Below are 17,616 nucleotides of genomic sequence, written 5' to 3' on the forward strand. Positions count from 1 at the left end.
CAGACAGCAGTTAGTTCTTTAGGCAAAAGAACAGCTGTTTGGTGTTCTTCTCTCAGCATAGGGCCACTTGCTTTCAAGACATTGTATTGGGTTTTGTTTCTTTGCTTGAAAGCTTAGGAAAAAGTTGAGTTGTCTGTGAGTTTTTTGTTTTTCAAATATTTTCATTTCTGGCTTGCATCTCTTGAGGGGAGTTGATTTGGCGTTTTCCAAATCCCCTTAGAACTCAGAACATTTTTTATGAGTGGAGATATTAATAGCTTACATGTCTCATAGGGATTGTGGCATCCTTTTAAGAAAAAAACCAGTATTCCATTCCAGCTGAAGTACAAGAGTTTGCTTGTATGATTAATTCATGACACATTTCTGGTTGGAATAAGCTCAGTGGTGAGACTGAATTTGTTTGTCCTTATCTCTCCCAAGGCCAGGCATGTTAAGTGTTAAAGATCTGATGTGGGTGACATAACACTAGTGAAGTCTTTTGGGAGTGGTGTTTATATGTTCTTCTTATATTCAACCACTAAGGAATTAATCTTCCTTAACTTTTTAAAAATCAAAGATATTGAGGACCCACTTAAACAAAGAAATTTACTGTCAGCAGAGTCAAAGCAGATATATTGTGCCAATATAAGAGGGTTTAGGCAAGCTGCATTTTGCACAGAGGAATAGAGTTTTATTTCATATTTATATCAGTTTAGCAGCATTATTGCATGTATTCATAAAACTGGAAAATTGATTTTTTACTCTCTCTTCCCTTCTAGAGGACACATTCTCCTTGAAATACTGGTAGTTAAAACCCTTGAGCTCAAGGAAGAGTATAATGTAATCACCATCTCTTGGCTCATTTTTAATATCTGATTGGATGTTTCTTCTCACATTAAAGTGCCAGCCATTAGGTTTTCCTTAACACATGAGCATGTGTTGCCCTACTGCAAAGAGCAGCATGCTACAATCCGTACATTCTACTCATTAGTCTACTATCTTTATTGATTAAAATAATTGTACAATGGGCTGAATTTTTAAAACATATCTGGTATCTCACCTTACTTGCCCTAAATTATTTTTCCATAAATGCAGAATTTACCCTACATAACCCTAAACCCAAACCACTACATTTTTTCTGTACTAAAAATACATGATTATATTTTAAATTAATGTATTTGGGTTTAATGTTCCCTAAGGAAAAATGAATCCTAAATTAGGAGGCAGATTTGTGGTGGTTGTATATATGAGTTGATAATTTTATGTGGTACAGGGGAATTTTATTTCTGTAAAAAAAGAAGAGATGTCACTGTGACCAAAATACAAGAGTTGGGAATGCAACTCTTTGTTCAGAGCCCCAGGGCAATTGTTCAGTATAATATTCAGCGAGTAAATTAAGCCTTATGCTGTTCTGGTATGGCAGCAAATTCTGTAGGAATAGGAGAAGTCTGTTTCATGTCCTACTTATTTTTTTAAAAAAATAGGAGACAGTTATTCAAGTGCTTCATGGAATGGGAGGAAAATTAAAAAAATTATATCTGTAACATTCCCTGTGAATCCCTAGTGGAAGTTCAATACATGCAATTTTCATAATAATAATAATTAAAAAATAAGGGTTTGGCCATCTCAACCACTTCTGCATAAATGATTTAAAAATTAGATTAGAAATGGATCTAAGTATTAGTGAATTCCCAGAGTCATGAGCCATGGGAAGAGACACTCCATCTTTTCACTGTGCTATTTGTTTCTCTTTTTTTAGTTCACAAGCTTTGTGTTTCTGAGGGCTATGGAGTAGATACCTTCTCTCCAGATAGACATTTGACTTTGTGTTTTGCAGAAAGGCAGAAATATGATTAATATTTCATTTCCTAGAGATCCCATTCAAATTTGTGGTTTGCCATTATAATCATGTAAAATACATGAACAGAGTAATGAAAATGAAGTGTGTTCTTATAATTCAGATGCAAACTCTGAAAAGAGCTTCCCATGATGTTCACTGTAAAGCTATTTCTCATATAATTAAATCTCTATCTGGCATCAGGCTCTGTGGAAGCTCTGTTCTTTTTTTTTGCTGTAACAGACTGTTCTGAAATCTCCCAGTCATTTCTCTAAACATCGGTGTGCAGCTTTCATAAAAGTAGCATATGTACAGCTGCAGAAGAAAATCTGATGGTGATTTAAGTCTGCTAAGGGACACCCTAGAAATATTTCTTCTTCCGCTAAACTGGGTAGAAGTTGAGGGTATTCAGCACCTCTATAGTCTCAGCCTTTTGTGGAAATACATCCTAGATCCTGAGTTTCCTTTATAATCAGAAGCTGACGCTGGAGCTGAATGCTGAGTGGGACATTCATGCTTATCTGCATATCTGCTATCAAGCGCATATTTGTCATTCTCATTTTCAGAAGTCAATCAGCTGCGCCTCAAAAAGATGGTCAATACTCTGTCCTCTCCTGACCTTTGTAAGAGCAAGGAAATTTGGCGAATGCTGTAAGCGTGCAAAGGTAAAACAGGTTGCCAGTGTTAGAGGGTTGGTTTTGCTGTACACAAGTTGGCACAGGTTCACATGGGGTGATGTTTTATCACCCATCAAGAGTTCATCTTCATTCCAGAGACAGTGTCTCAGATTTTTGATTTCTTGCCATGTGTTTTGTTTCTCCATTCTTGATGCAGATAATTCTGTTTTCTTAAACTGATCTTCCAGCCAGTATTAGTCAGAAAAGATATGGACACAACAAATATTCCCCCTTGCAAGCTCACAGCCTGAGGTCAAGGAATATTAGTCATAAATGGAGGGCAGTGCCAATGCATGGCCTCCTACAAAAGAAGATCCTTGTGTAGAACAAGAATTTGTTATTACAAATCATCCTTAAGCTATGCTGATCATGCTGCAAACAATCAGGTTAATGAGGTTAGAAATGTCTGTGTGCTTATAGTAGGCCTGTCAGAAGGAAGCTGCAATAAAAACTCTCATTGGTCCTAAATACTCTTCATTAAGAGATTTTCATGTAAGTTGATTTTGTTTATAAAGGAATAGTAAACAACTGTTTCAGAATTTTTCCTACACGGTGGCAAGTATCCTCTCATTTATTTGATGGAGCGCCTGGACTAAAATGAATTCTTCCACCTTAAGGTACAGTAGTCTTAGTACTAAGACGTAGTCTTTTTTCTGTTTTGAAATACTATTCAGAGCACAAAGGAAGCTAGCTTTTCTCTTAGTTATTGGAAGTCCCAGTCTGATGATTCATAGAACAGTGCTTTTCAGTCAAGTTCCACTGGTTTTCTGTCATTCTGGAGAATAAAACTTAGAAGCCAGTATAGAATATGATAGTTTGTTAAAGAATTGTGCATTTAATTTTTTAAATTTCTCTGATCTTGGTAAACTCAGATACTACCAAGACAGTGACATCTTGCATTCATTCTGTGTTTTCCAAAACAGAAGGGGTCAATATCCTTTCAATTTGAATTTGCTTTGAGGTTATTCCAGTAATTCAGTCACTGTGGCATTAATATTAATATTAATATTTAGGCATTACTGCCAATATGATGATGGGGAAAGACTGCAAAACTGAAGTTAGAGGCAGGCAAACCTGAAGAGCCATGTGACCTTTTTCTCTCCTCAAACAAAATGTATTCTGTAGGTTCAGGTTATCCAGGGATATAAACCTCTACATCTGCGTAGAAAGGTAATATTTGCAGGGAGAAGTACTACCTTCTGCTAAGCCAGGTATTGTATTTGGAGTACAAAATTTAGACTGTTAGGCACAAAAGCCTTCAGCTTGCAGTCTATATACACGTAATGCACAAAATTCCTTCCACTCCATACATCACCACCATACGTGGGGATGTGAGAACATTTCCATGCTCCCACAAAGCAGTGTTCTTTTTCATTATGAGGAATGATACTTGCTTTGAAATGGAAAAGGGCAGCATGAGGAGTTATTTCACTCTCTCTGCTGAATTGTGAGGGAAAGTTAAAACAACCCATCACTGTCAGTGTCAACCAAGCTGTATTCTCATAGGAGAGCATCTATTTCTTAGAAGTAGAACCACTTAGATCTCTAGGTCTTGTATCAAAGCTTACAGGTGAACAGTGAAGTGTATAGTCTCTCCATGACAGTGATGTGTAGACAACTGCAGAGCAAACAGTTTAGTGTTCCTTTGCCTGGAGTTCGAAAATGACAACAATGAATCTCTAAGACTGATAGCATTTCAGATGGGATTTTTTTCACAGTTAAGACTTGAAAAAAAATTCATAGGTGCAGCTCCACTAAGGCTTTAGTAGACATGGTGAGAAGAAAAAATCATTTGATATCTGCTGCCTTGTATGTTCAGGAAATGCAGAAGCAACACTTAAAAAAACCCCACCCTGCTGTGTCTTTCTGACTGGTTTATAAGGATCTAAATGTCTGTGAAATGGCTCATTACAAACCAGGTCAGAGTAGGACACTGGGTACCCTCCTGAAGTTCACATGCCAGGGACAGGAATGCTGGACTGGTCTAGTCAGTTCAAATTCCCTTCAGAGACAAATCTTTGAGCCCCTTAATTCTTCCTCCAGGGAAGCAGGGCCTGGCAGCGCTATCTGCTTGTTTACGCTGCTGGTGTTAACTGCTTCCTCTCAACTTCTCTCTGCGTTCTGTCTCCTCTACAGTTCCTATTAAATGAAATGCCGAACAGACAGCCCTAGTCATAACATTCAGGAACTTACCTTCACTAGTGACTAATGCCCTGGCTGGAAATTGGAATAACCTGAGTATTTGATAGGAATGGTTGGGCTCGATGATCCGGTGGGTCTCTTCCAACCTGGTTATTCTATGATTCTATGATCTTGCGTGTTTGAGAGGCTTGACAACTCACTGCAGTGCAAGACCCTGCCCTTGCATCTCAGCTACTAGGAATTCAACCTTGTGATGTGCTGAGCGTGTTTCTTTTCTGTGACCCCACTGCCATATGAGATCAGACCTTTAAGAAGCCACTGAAGCCTCAGTGGTGACCTCTTGAATTATTGATGTTGCCACTTAATGAGGTATGCGTGTTTGTGCGGGGGATCCTCCTGTGTTTATCAAGAGGTTTGGCATGAATGTAGTAAAAAAACAAGCCTGAGAAAAGGCAGCAAAAAATGTAGGTCCTTGGAACAGGATCACATAGATTCCACACAGAGCCCTGGCCTGGTTTGGTGGCTCTGGGTAAGTGGTCCCCCTGTGCCATAACTGTTGCTCAAGTAGTCCAAGCATGTAGAGAAAGGCAGCAGAGGTGTTCAGCATCCTTGCAGAGGAAAAGGCCTTCTGCCTGAACAACCTGGTGGCTTTCAAAGCAGACAGAACCGTATCCCATCACAACATGTCTTGATCTGGCATGCAGAGTGTGTTTAGAAGACTGATTAAAAGTCCTTTGGCTACAAAGTGAGTCCACTCATCTTTGACAAAGGGCACTGCTGGGGACTTCTGTCCCTAAAGAGGTCACCACAGGATACAAAACGGAGAACGAACAGGTCTCCTGTGCAAGGCACACTTAACATGTTGCCATAGAAACCAGTTACTTAATTCAAGCATACACAATTCTTCTAGCCCCCAGTGAATTCCAGTAATGGGTTTATTATATCACACTTCATTGGTGTCATCTGTCACACAGACACTCACATAAATGAAGCACCCTTTGATTCAAAACTCCCTTCCACTAGCCAGACCCAAGAGGGAAGGGTCCCTTTTTGGGTCTGCTGGCTATAGGCAGGTCAGTGTTCTACCCTACTTTGCATGCTAATGTCTTCTTTTCATGCAAACATCATCTTCCATGGAGGAGAATATTTGTTTTCATTTCCTGATATCCTCGTTTATTAAAAACATGCTCTTAATCTCTCAGATCCTTGACTGCATGTGCTGTCAGGATGCAGGTTGAAACATTTCAGTCCCTGTTTCACCCATATGATGCTTGAACTGTAAGTCACACTACTGTCTGATGCAATGTTGTGGTAATTTCTCCTTTTTAGTTTTGATTTACATTAGCTGAACTGAAGGCTTATTTTCAGCTCCATGACTATAGGATACAGTGTTTTTAAATTAGGAAAGACATGAGTGGAAAGGGAGGTAAAAAAAGGTCTCGGGTAATAAGACTCCATCCAATCATTACCTATAGGTGCACTTATAGTAGAAGAACAGACCTTAAAAAGGCAAAGTTGGTTTTAGTTCATGATATTATGTTGAAGGCTGGCATGCTGAAGCTGGTGAGCATAGCATAGAAAGTTAGGTGTTGGTTTCACAGTGCTTCCTATGAAGAAAATAATGTTTAGGCAATTGTTAGTGAATAAATTACTCTGCCTCTCCTAGACCAGAAATCTCCAATAGAGCAAGTATGAAGGCCTAGGGTCTCAGACAGATTTTGGCTGCAGAAGTACTCTGGACAGGAGTAAGGGATTTAATAAATGCTGGAGTAAAAGGAAGACTGCAAAAGAGATATTAGGAAGTCAATTTCTTTCATTTCTACAGGACTTGTTCCCCAGTGCATGATAACTCCTGTCGCAGCTGTATCTTTTCTGAGATGGAATGGAGATGCGTGACCCTGTTAGAGGTGAAAAATAAGGGATAGTCTACAAGAGACAAAGGATAAACCTGAATTTATTGATACATTATGATCTGTTGTGACATTGTCACATCAGTCATCCAAATGTCTTTTGGTTCCATTCTATTATCCTGCAAGTATTTCCTCTGCCAAGTTTCCCATCATGCTCACAGGTAAAGCCTTTTTCAGTAGTCTCAGAGGTCCACCACAGCATGCTAACTCAGGAAGACGCATCTTGGTTTACAGATGCATGTAAGCTACTGCAGTTCTGGAAGCCAGTTGACCTGAAATCTTGTTTCATGATGTGTCCCAAATGGGGTTTATATTAAGTGTTCTTAGTAAATCATGTCTTTTTTTGATTCCTTTTGTGCCCTATTAAAAAGGAATTTGTGTCTCTTCTCCAAGTGAATATGACAACACTCAAGAAAAAACTGACTGTCACGCAGTGGAAATTACTTCAACCACCTTAGCAAAGAAAACTGGCATTTATATCAGAGTGTTAATTAGCATTTAGGTTGAAAATGTTTTGATCATTTCAGAAATGTCAGATTGTGATGTGAGCTCCTCGGCAATCCGAGGCTTAGCCAGAAGCAGTAATTGGATAGGTCACAGTGGAAGTGAAAAAGAAGCTGAGAACACTACAGAAAGTGATGGGGAGTCAATCAGCTTCCTTCCAAGTCAGTTGTGAGTCAGTGCTTGAGAGGATGCCCTGGTGACATTTGTGACTTCTTTAAAATAAGATGTGAAATTGTAGTTCTGAGATGCATGGGCAAAGCTCCTGTGAGACTTGTACTAAGAGTAGCAGTGTCACTGAGACAAATCCGATCAGGTATCACTTTAAATAGCTACACTCTGGTTTCCTTTATTTTCATTCACAAAAGAATTTGCTGCGTCATACTGCTGACCTGAAAAGCCTGCCATAGTGGCATTTCATCGATCAAGAGGTCTCTGTAAAGTCTGCCCAGAACTCCAGAATCCTTTTGGATTATATGCTGTGAAACAGTATTTGTCTTTTGCTCCGTTAAGTTGCCATACAGATTCCATTGTGCTGCTTTAAAACTTCAGCTCTCTATCCCGTGGAGGAAATGGCCTCTGTATATATTCAATTCATGAAAGTATTTGGGATCTGCAAGTGTATGATCTGTAAATATATGACTGTGTGACTGTTCCTACTATTACTATTGTTTCCTAACATCTACTACCACAGCGTAGATTGATTAAGCACACACAATATTCATTTCAGTGTAGTTTCTGCCCAAGCTGACGGAATCATTTTGACACTTGTAATCACAATGGCTTGTGTTGGATGAATGTTTTATTATTCGATTTTCTGCCATCAACTTCTCAGATTTGTTGTAGCAGCAACACATGGTCTTAATGATATTCCCCGAGGTTAAGTAAGCACAAAAGCCAACATGGTGCAGGGCAACAGGGGTTCCTGTACTAGAAAAGGGAGAGTTGCTTTGCAATTAAGGCCAAGGTGTTTGCCTTAGATCCTGTATTCTGTTCTTTGCTCAACCTGAATTGTCTTGTTTTACCATGAAACACTTCACCTTTCTCTGCTGCTCTTTCCTCATCTCTGAAATGGCAACAGAACCTTTATATATGTACTGAAGACCATTAAATGGATCTTGCAAAGTATTTCCAGATTTTTGATTGGAAGACACACAAGAGTGGAAAATTCTATTAGTTGCCTAGATTCTGTATTGACGTGGCAAATCGTGTCTCTATAGAAGATATTGGGACACATTTGACTTAATTGTATTATGATAACTGACCAGCAGCAGAATTACTGTTCCAGGAAAACCAGAGTTTAGTAGTCAGATCATCCGCTCCAGATTTCTAATATGCAGATATGTTTCCCATCCTGTTGCAAAAAGATTAACTCAGTCTCTCCTTACAACTGTTTCCCTGTCTGAGGTATAGTACAGTAGTTTCTTCTCAAGCACGTTTTGAAGTACACTGCTGAAATGACTACATTTTTTGAAGCCTATTTGGACCATTCACCTCACACCTGAGCTTAATTTGCAGAAAAGTATTACTGCCAGACCTGCATGATCACTTCCAGACAGGGAAACCAAGAAGGTTGCAACTTCTGTAAGGAAGAGAGAAGGAAGTGGAAGGATTTCAGCCTCTGCTGTGATTATAGGAATGTCTGATAATCTCCCTTTGCGCCTTTATGTCTCCTCTATAAAACGTTATCAATTATATTTACCATCCTTCCCAGCTAAACTCTTTCAAGACTGATGCATGAAAAGGGTTATAACTAAACTAAGTATCTGATTGCTAAGCAGTCACTAATGTTCTTGTCAGAGGAATTTACCAGAGTAATTGTATGTTTGTTTTAAAAGAAAGCCACCTGCATATGTTTAATAGCACATCAGAATATTCACACCAAGGGAGGACCTTTTTGCACTGTGAAACCTGCCTGTTTATTTCCACTTCCAGTTTCTAAATGGTTTCATTTCTAGCTTGGTCAAATCAGAGCGGTCAGCCCCAGCAAGAAGAGTTACATTAAATTTAGGGGAAGGATGTAGTTAAAGGTCATCCAATAACCTAGAACTTTTTATATGGAGAAGAAAAAGAAAGACCATGCACTTCATGTCATCCTAAAGAATGAAAATATTTAGATAAATCAGACTCTACAAATACGTATTTCCCTACATCTATTATGATGGAATTCTAGTTCGGTTATTAGCATCTGCAATGTAAAATTAGGCAATGTTACCTCTATCCTGTCCAGCTCTCATAAAAGAAATTTGCTAAAGTATTTCCATTCATTTTAATTGATATATCATTTATCTTTTTCTTCCCCTATATCTTCTTAACACAAAGCCTTTGGGGATAAGCTACCTTTCTTACTATATATGCACACTATCTCTTTGAGCACATATTTTCAGATTTTCAGCCAGTCTTCAGCTGCTTCTTATTTAATTTAGTCCAAACCTCGGTTATCACTTACCTCTCCTCTGGTGCAGGGCATTGCATCTGAATACCTGGAAGTGCACATGGAGCCCTCCTCAATGAGATCATCCTGGAGCCCAAAAGTTGCTGTACAGTTGACGGAGAAATACTTATAGGGCCTCCAAGTCTGGCCGTAGTCCTGGGATCTTTCTAACACCATCGCAGCTGGACGAGGTGACTTGAATACAGCAATGACGTGAGTCAGGTAGAATTCTGTTTCAAAGTCCAGTCTGATTTCTTCTCTGTGTACCCCTTGGGCAGACTGCCACCAGGAGATGGGGTTTGCAAAGAAATCATCTGTCATGTCAGCAGGAAGATGGGAGTTATCGGGCTGGTTGGCATTGCATTTGGTGCAGCGAGGCTGCCCACAGCCATGGGAGACCTGATGGAGCAGATTCTGGTCTGGGTAGGAACAGTACAGCTCTGTACTGTTCTGGCCACATGTGGTGAGAGTGACTGGCGTCCTCCCTGTCGCAAGGTTTCCCACGGGAGGGTTGCAAGAACGGCCATCACAGCGAAAGGCTCGTAGCCTCATGGGATCTGAAAGACAGACAAAAGAAACACAATGAAGTAGAATTTCTCAAATAGTTCTCGGGCTGTAATGCAGGGGAACATGCAAATGTTTGGAGTCCTCATGTGGGGATTGACATCCAAAAGGACTCCTTCTAAGGAGAGCTGCTTCATCTTTTCACAAAAAGTTTGGAGGGATTTTCTCAGTAAATCTAGTCCTTGGTTTTGGTGCCTGACTCAGAAATTGAGCTCTTTAGAAAACTCATGCTTATGGTGCTTAACTTTGATTTGTGTTGAAAATGCAGTTGCATCAGTCTATTGAAATTTATATTTAACCACACAAATATTGTGTTTCCTCACTTTCACTGTAGCAAAGCACTGTATCTAAGGTCTGAATCTATTCAATGCATTAATTTTCACTGTTATAAGAAAGCAAAGTCAAACTGTACTATACACTGTAGAAACACAAAGAAAATAGAGGATTCCTACCCAACAAATTACAGACAGTAATCACACATCCAAACACATAAAGAAAGCATGTATTTCTATAGTTCTGTGGTTACGCATTGCTGGCATGATTTTGAGGGGTTCTGAATTTCTACTGCTGTTATTGAGATCACTCAGAGTCACTAATACTTAGCGGAGCTGAAAATCAAGTCTCTCTTTTGTTTAAATACCTTGGTGTGGAGGTAGATGACTATATTCTGCTTGCCAAGGTTGCAAATACTGGCAAAAGTTTTGGTACCTTTGATCTATATATCTACTTATTTCTAAATCAAGAAAAGGTAGGGATAGCTACAAAGCCTTCATGTTGTTTGGAAACCAGTAGTATCTTGTGACACTTGTGACACAGTGACTGACACTGGGCAGTCCCAAAACTTTATTACCATACTGGAGAAAACTTTTCAAATGACATACAATGTCCTCCTTGCAACTTAACAGTCTAGAAGGAGTTAAAGACTGACCTTGCAAAGTCATAAATCTAATTCAAGAGGTCATAAGTCAGATGACTTGAAGTAAGTTCTACAGGAAATAACCATTTTGATGAAACATAGGATGACCATAAACCCTGGGTAATCTAGGAATGGTTCAGAGGTCAGCTATTAGTTCAACATTCTAGGTCAGTTTTTAAAATCCCTACTCGGTTTATATTCAGCCTTTCCTCAGGCAACATTAGCTTTAAAATTAAGTTAGGTTAAACAAAAGACTTTCTGATTCAGCCTTATAAAAACAGTCAAATTGTAAATGTAGTTGGGTGAAACAGATGTCACTTTTTCAAGGTGAAAATATGTGTCCAGTGTGCATGGTTTTGTCTGAGTTGCTTGTGTTCTTAGTTCCTTAGTGACATTTCTGTACAAGCCAGAGAGAATGGTGAGAGATGGACATTGTTTTGGAAAAGACCTCATGCATTTTGCTTCCCAGGACACAAAACAAAGTTGCTCTATGTCCACTGAGTCTCATTGGACATATACGTGTGCCAGTTTAGCTTACATACAACATAAGGTAGTCTTAAGCTTCAGCTAGCAAGGAAGTAAAACTAGCAAGCAAAAATGCTCTTGACTACTCTTAGAAACAGGTGGAAGCCACCTTCAAAGGAACTTGGGCTTAACAGGCTTAAGCCTTACAGGCATCTTAAGCAGCAGCCTCAGGGAAAAAGGGAGTGTCTGGAAAGACGGCAGGTTTCCTCCTGGTGGAGGTCATCTTCCACCAGTGGCCAGAATGGGCTGGCCATGATCTTTTCCAGTATCCCAGTGAAGTCCCAGATTGGCAGAGCTTGGAGGGCAGCAGTGCCTGAATTTCATGTGCTCAGACAGAATAGTCCTCAGATCAAAGGAATGAAAGCTGTCCCTCCTCAGTCCCACCACCACCACTCCATGTGCCAGCACAGAAAAGAATTTTCATGAGAGAGGATGAGTTGCAGAAGTAGCTGGAGAGGAAAGAAGGGAGGAAAGATGGAGATGTTTGGCTCTATCAGTGCTCTTTGCTCCTTCATTTGAACTAAGCAGGTGATTCTTAGCACTACTGGAGATTCACCACGAAGCCCTCACATCATCCTGACTGCTTGATGACTGTTTCAATGTATTTGCTTCCTGGTTATGAACTTTTTATTCTATCTGAACCTGTTGCAGTTACACTAGAACACCAGGAACTTCAGAGATTTTATCTGGGAGGTTTCTTGCAATTTCTCTGAGCCTTTTTGTCCTAAGAAAGTACTCAGATTTCCACAAGAGTTGCTTATAGTTTCCTCCTTTTTGCAGAGCATCTGAAATTCCATATTTTTGTCTGCTCTGGAGGGTCAATTTCACTGAGTCATGCAGAAATCTTGAAGTAAAGATAAATCTGTTCTTGCAGTTCAGCAAAACTATAATAAGCCATACCTCAAGAATGTCTTTGCAAGTGACATTTAGGTTCATGTCCAAGTTGTTTGGTAAAAATTACTAAGAATAAGGAAAGCACAGCAATTTCTGTGTTTAAAGTAGATTGGATATTAATTGATTTTGCTCAGTGCTGCAGAAATGTTTCATCTTTGCATCCAGAGAATTTAACTGTGACTGGTCTTACAACTGAGCTTTGAACAAGCATTAGCTCTGACTAAGAGTCAGGTTACTTAGGTTTGATTAAGAATGGGTCCCATGTTACAAATGCTATTGGATTATGGATAAAAATATACCATGTAATTAAAAGAAAGTCCATCTCTATTGATGAATCACACCTCTGAAGTTTTCATAGGGGAAAAGGGATGCTGGAGTTCTACGGAGATATACAAGGGAAGCTTTGCAGACAAGAATGTGAGAAAGGAAAAAATGAAACATTTTATAAAGGGAATGGCTGCTTTTTGTATTTCCCATAAATAGGCTATTAGTCTTGTATTGAGTTTTTCAGTTGTTTTTATCTGAACCTAGAAAATGAAGAAAAACATGGTTGTTCTGAACAGCAGTCACAAGAAGGTTTATCTGCTCTGCCTGCTAGTGCAGGAACATCAATAAACAGTTCCTGTCTGAACTGCTGTGTCATTAGGAAAATGGGAGAAGAATAAAGTGCAAATTAGCAGAAGGCAGTTTGAGAGAAGGAGAGAGATTGGAAAACAAAATCTGCAGTCGATTAAAAGCTTTGCATTTAAAGAAATCAATTGGCAGAACATTGCTTGGCCACAAGGATAGCGCAGCCTGTCTATCATTCATTGGTTCTGTGGAAACAACATGGAATGTTGAATCTGGAGAGCAAGGGGGGACTGCTGCAGAAGAGAAACAGCAGCCAGGCGAACAAACAACTTACCACAACTGCCAGGAGGACTCACTGAATAATTCATAAAGAACTAAACACTTTGATTGTGCACGGGCACTGTATGTTATTGAAGTTGATTAGCTTCTACTCCATGGAGGATGGCTTGGCTCCATAAATGGTATGATTAATTTATTTGTTTGTTTTCTGGTCCCTCAGAGCTGTGCCACAAAGTGGCAGGTCAATGGCACATGCCCGCCACGTGTTATCACAACAGTGTTATCTGATGATTAGGGAACCATACAGTTCAAGGGAGGTCATACTACTGATATTCCTGGGACACCATTTCAAACAGACATCTCTTGTAAGGCCTTGTAATGCAGCAGAACTTTGTAGACATTAAATAAAAACACGTTCAAGATTTTTTGGGGGTTTTTTTCCCACTCTTCATTGGGTACCCAACAGAAGAAAGATCACATGGCAACGCAGTCAAAGCCCATTGATGTGCCTGGAAAAATGTCTAGTGTTTCCTGAGTGATTTGAATTGGAATTTTTATTTCTCTTCCACATGCAAATTTATGATTTTGTGTGTTGAAGTCTTCCACAGTGAGACAGGAGAGTGAAACACTAAAACCTTTGGGCATCTTTTGATGCAGCCATTTCAGCATATATGTCCAACCTGGATCTCGCTTGTTCTGTATCTGTTTAACTTTTTTCTTAATAACTGTAAACTTTAAAATGTTCACCGAGTTCCTCAAGTTTTTATTAGTTAGACCTAGAACGTCACCCCTTAATGCTGGTTACACAGAAGTGCTATATAACTCTTGTTTTTTTCTGGAACCAGCATGCAATAAGTTTGACAAGTCCTCATCCATGTATGAGTAGCTTGATGTCCTTCTGTATTAAAATAGCCTTCACAATAGCAGCTAACAAGCAAGCCTTCCATAAATACCATCAAGTTCTGAAGTTCTGAATGTGCTATGAAACTAAACTACCTCTACGACCTGTGGCACAGACAGAAGGATAATAAAATCCCGGGTCTCGGCAATGTTCCACTGTGGCCAGTCGCAGTCTGCCTGCCTGCATCCCTCCTGGAACAAGGATGGGCTCCAACACCTACAGCCTCATTTGCAGGTGAGCTGAAAACCCCTGACCAGAGGAAACCAAACCCTGTGGACAACCAGCTCCTGCAATTGATGTTAAGCTTAGTGCTAGAAATGGCCATTTTTGAGCACATTCCAACCCCATTTGGAGTGCTGCCATGGGGAGGGGTCTGACCTAGAGCTGCGCCCCTAGGTGGGGCTGGGGCTGAAGCAAGAGCCCACGCTGTTGTCAGTCCTGTTAACTGACGCAATATGCAAGAGTTGTAGACCACTGCAGAGTTTATTTGAGAGGGATAACACCCTCCACCTGCATAATCCCAGGGGAAGGATCACCTAAGTGTCACATCTCACGATATAAAACCTATGGGACTCCTCCAGCCTAACCACTAAGGGGTTTATTCCATCATTTGATTTCACTTCTGACCAGGAGGGACCAACTATAGGGCTGAAAAGGGAGTTTACTATATAGGCTAATAATGTTATGTCAAAACCGTACTTCCCTGTAGAACTCTCTACTCAGGAAAAGGCTGAGACTTCCCAATAATTTTACACAGACTGACTAAACACAGTCCTTAGTCTGAACACTATCCTTAGTCTGACTAGTATTGACTCTGCCTGTAACAGGACCTGTAAAGATTCAGTGTTAATTCAAGATTTTCCTGTTGCTTCCAAAAAAATAACCAACCAAACAAAAAGAATTGAAAATGAAGAGGTAACCCTTGTGCTTTCACAGGCTGTGGGTTTGTGCAACCTTTTGACCAAGCAGTGTATATTTATTTAAAGCGACACTGAATCCTCAGCATCATCAAATTCACTATCCAATTATTTTGCTGTTATTTACTATATCCTACACCACTGTTCTGAGTGACTTTTGCTCCATACAGAACATGCTCCATCCCTTCAAATTCACTCTCCAAGCAGTCAGCTGTGGGCTGCATTTCTTTGAAACTGATTTTCACTTTGTGAGCTGCACGTAGAGCAAATTTAGGCTGGTTTATAACAGGCTGCTTTCTGCAACTCTATCGGCATCTTCACAAGACATCTCTTTAACTTTCTGTGCTATTCATCAACATATGTATCCTATAGGGAGAGTCCTAGCCTGCGAAACTAGTGAGTGCCCAAGATAAGACACTAAGAGGACTAAGGTACCATGTCCTCCCTCCACTCATTCCCTGTAATATTGCTTAGCCAGCCTTTTTCCCAAATGAGTCACTGGCAGGACAGGATTGTAAATACATGAGCTCTTTTTAGTTTTAAAGAAAGTAACTCTTGCAGTTATGGAAATGTGATGTCTGTGTTATCATAAAGGTTCTAGCTGGGGAATAGACTGAGCTGAAGCCACCTGATCTGCCTTTGACTTTACTGGAGCTTGCAGGGTGGCACAACACTTCAATCGCTTTCAGATCACTGTGGGTAGAGTGTTGTTCCTGTCCTAATACTCTGAGCATACAGGTGAAATTTAAACCACTGATGTGCTTTCCTTTACAGAAAGAAAAAGGAAAACTCACCAAGGATGTATTGTTGTTTTATCAATTCATAATTTTATTTTTCTGACTTGATCTGCATAATTCATCCCTTTTATCCTTAAAAGATGTATTAAACTACAGCTAGAGGAAAGCAACCTAATGCTTTGCTTCCTTTCTCTTAAGGAATTTGTCTCCATCACAATCCAGGTATTTTTAGGACCCTATGAAAATACCATTACAACTGTATCATTCCTATATATGCTTCTTTGTACACCCACATACACACACACAAGTAATCAACTTCTCTTTCTGTTCTAATCCATTCTCTCTCTGATGCTAATTTAATCCTATCCACTGCATGTTAACTATTAAGCCAGGGAACACAGTGAGTGAAAGCACTGCCTTGGATAAACAGTAATTCGTAAACACTGTCTCTGACTTTTAATGATGCAAAAAGAAGTTAGAAAGAATAATTCAGATTTCTACAGTGATACTGTCCTAGGATGTTATCATTTCACTCTTGTCCTGCCCAGGAAGGCAGTGTTTCAACCTCAAAACAAATATCCAGCATATCTCAATCCATCTACATACTTCTTTTACTTTTCATTGGTTCACAAAAACAATATATTTTATTCTTTTCAGGATGTATGAAACTGTACATCCTATTGTATGTCTTTGGGAGAAGGCTGAGCAATAAAGCTCTGTATTGCAGGGAATAAGAAGCACTTGTATACATTGACTAACACGGATTACTTGTAAAAAACCAATCTAAAATAAAGATGTCAACATACTTTTTCACAAGCAGACCTCATTTCTACCCCCTCTCCCCTTGCTAAACTTAGAATAAATTGTTTCATGAATGGCAATATTGATTTATTTTCCTTACCTGCTTCCCCATGGCCAGAAATAAAATATTCCAAGAACACAATCAGCATGATGCCTTTATGCTGCATGGCTGTCAGTAAAATATCTGTCCTCAGTGAAGCAAAAAAAAAGAGCTGCAGTAATCTACAGGTTTGGAGTTTGCATGGCTTTTCTGTATTTTCTTTTTTTCTTTCTGCTCACCTTCCTCTCAGGGTAGGGCTCAAGGCTGCTCTCTCATTCTTCTTGTTCTCGTTTGGGTCCAGAGGTGGGTCTGGTTGTTTTGTTGGTTTGGTTTTTGTGGTGTTTTGTTTTTTTGTTTTGGTTTTTTTTTTTTTCCTCAGGGCTCAGATGCCTTCTGGGTGTCACCCGTACATTGCTTCCAATAAATAAATAAATAACAGGGATTTTCTGCGCCTTTACTCCTCTCCATGTAGCACCAGGGACGTTCACATCCCCGCCGCAGCCCCTCGGATGCCCCAGCAGGGGCTGATGCGATGCGCGGGGCTCCCTTCGCTCCGCTCCTCCTGGATGCTAGTCCCAAACTTTCATTCCTGCTCCTCGCTTTTGGCTCAGCTCCGTTTTTAGCTGTGCCTGGCGACCCTCCGGCCCCGGGACAGCGCTGGGGTGCGCACCCCGCTTTGTTAGGGCTGCCTCCTTCCCCTTTATTCCTTGGTTTTTTGCTAAATCTCTTTTGCCCGCTGCAGAGGAAGAGCAGAGTTGCCTTTTCTCCCCGAGAGATGCCGAGAAGCAAGTGCTTTCTTGGCGCTCCTCTCTTTTTATTTCTGTTTGGTTTAATTCGGTTTCCCTCCTCCCTCCGCTGCCGCGGAAGCCGCTTCTCCCCCCCCTCCAAGGGATTCGCCGGGGGATCCGAGTGAAAAACAAACCCCCGGGGCGGCTCGGACCGCGGCTGCTGCCCCGGAGGTGCGATGCTCAGGGGAAAAGGGGCGATCGGAG

The 17,616-nt window shown here is 40.3% G+C and overlaps 1 protein-coding gene across 1 annotated transcript in view; it reads right to left on the reverse strand.

The window, feature by feature from the left end:
• The window catches only part of LOC138725093 (netrin-4-like), a 44,769-nt gene extending 27,479 nt beyond the window's left edge, over positions 1-17,290 (reverse strand). Inside the window, exons 1-2 of the mRNA XM_069865625.1 lie at positions 16,685-17,290; positions 9,496-10,037 (exon numbers count right to left, since the gene is read on the reverse strand). Of these exons, the coding sequence (XP_069721726.1) occupies positions 9,496-10,037; positions 16,685-16,751 (609 nt within the window). The 5' untranslated portion in view covers positions 16,752-17,290. The remainder of the gene's footprint in view (positions 1-9,495; positions 10,038-16,684) is intronic.
• Between the last annotated feature and the right edge of the window lie 326 nt (positions 17,291-17,616).

Source organism: Phaenicophaeus curvirostris, chromosome 11, assembly GCF_032191515.1.
Source record: "Phaenicophaeus curvirostris isolate KB17595 chromosome 11, BPBGC_Pcur_1.0, whole genome shotgun sequence".
NCBI classification, from domain to species: domain Eukaryota; kingdom Metazoa; phylum Chordata; class Aves; order Cuculiformes; family Cuculidae; genus Phaenicophaeus; species Phaenicophaeus curvirostris.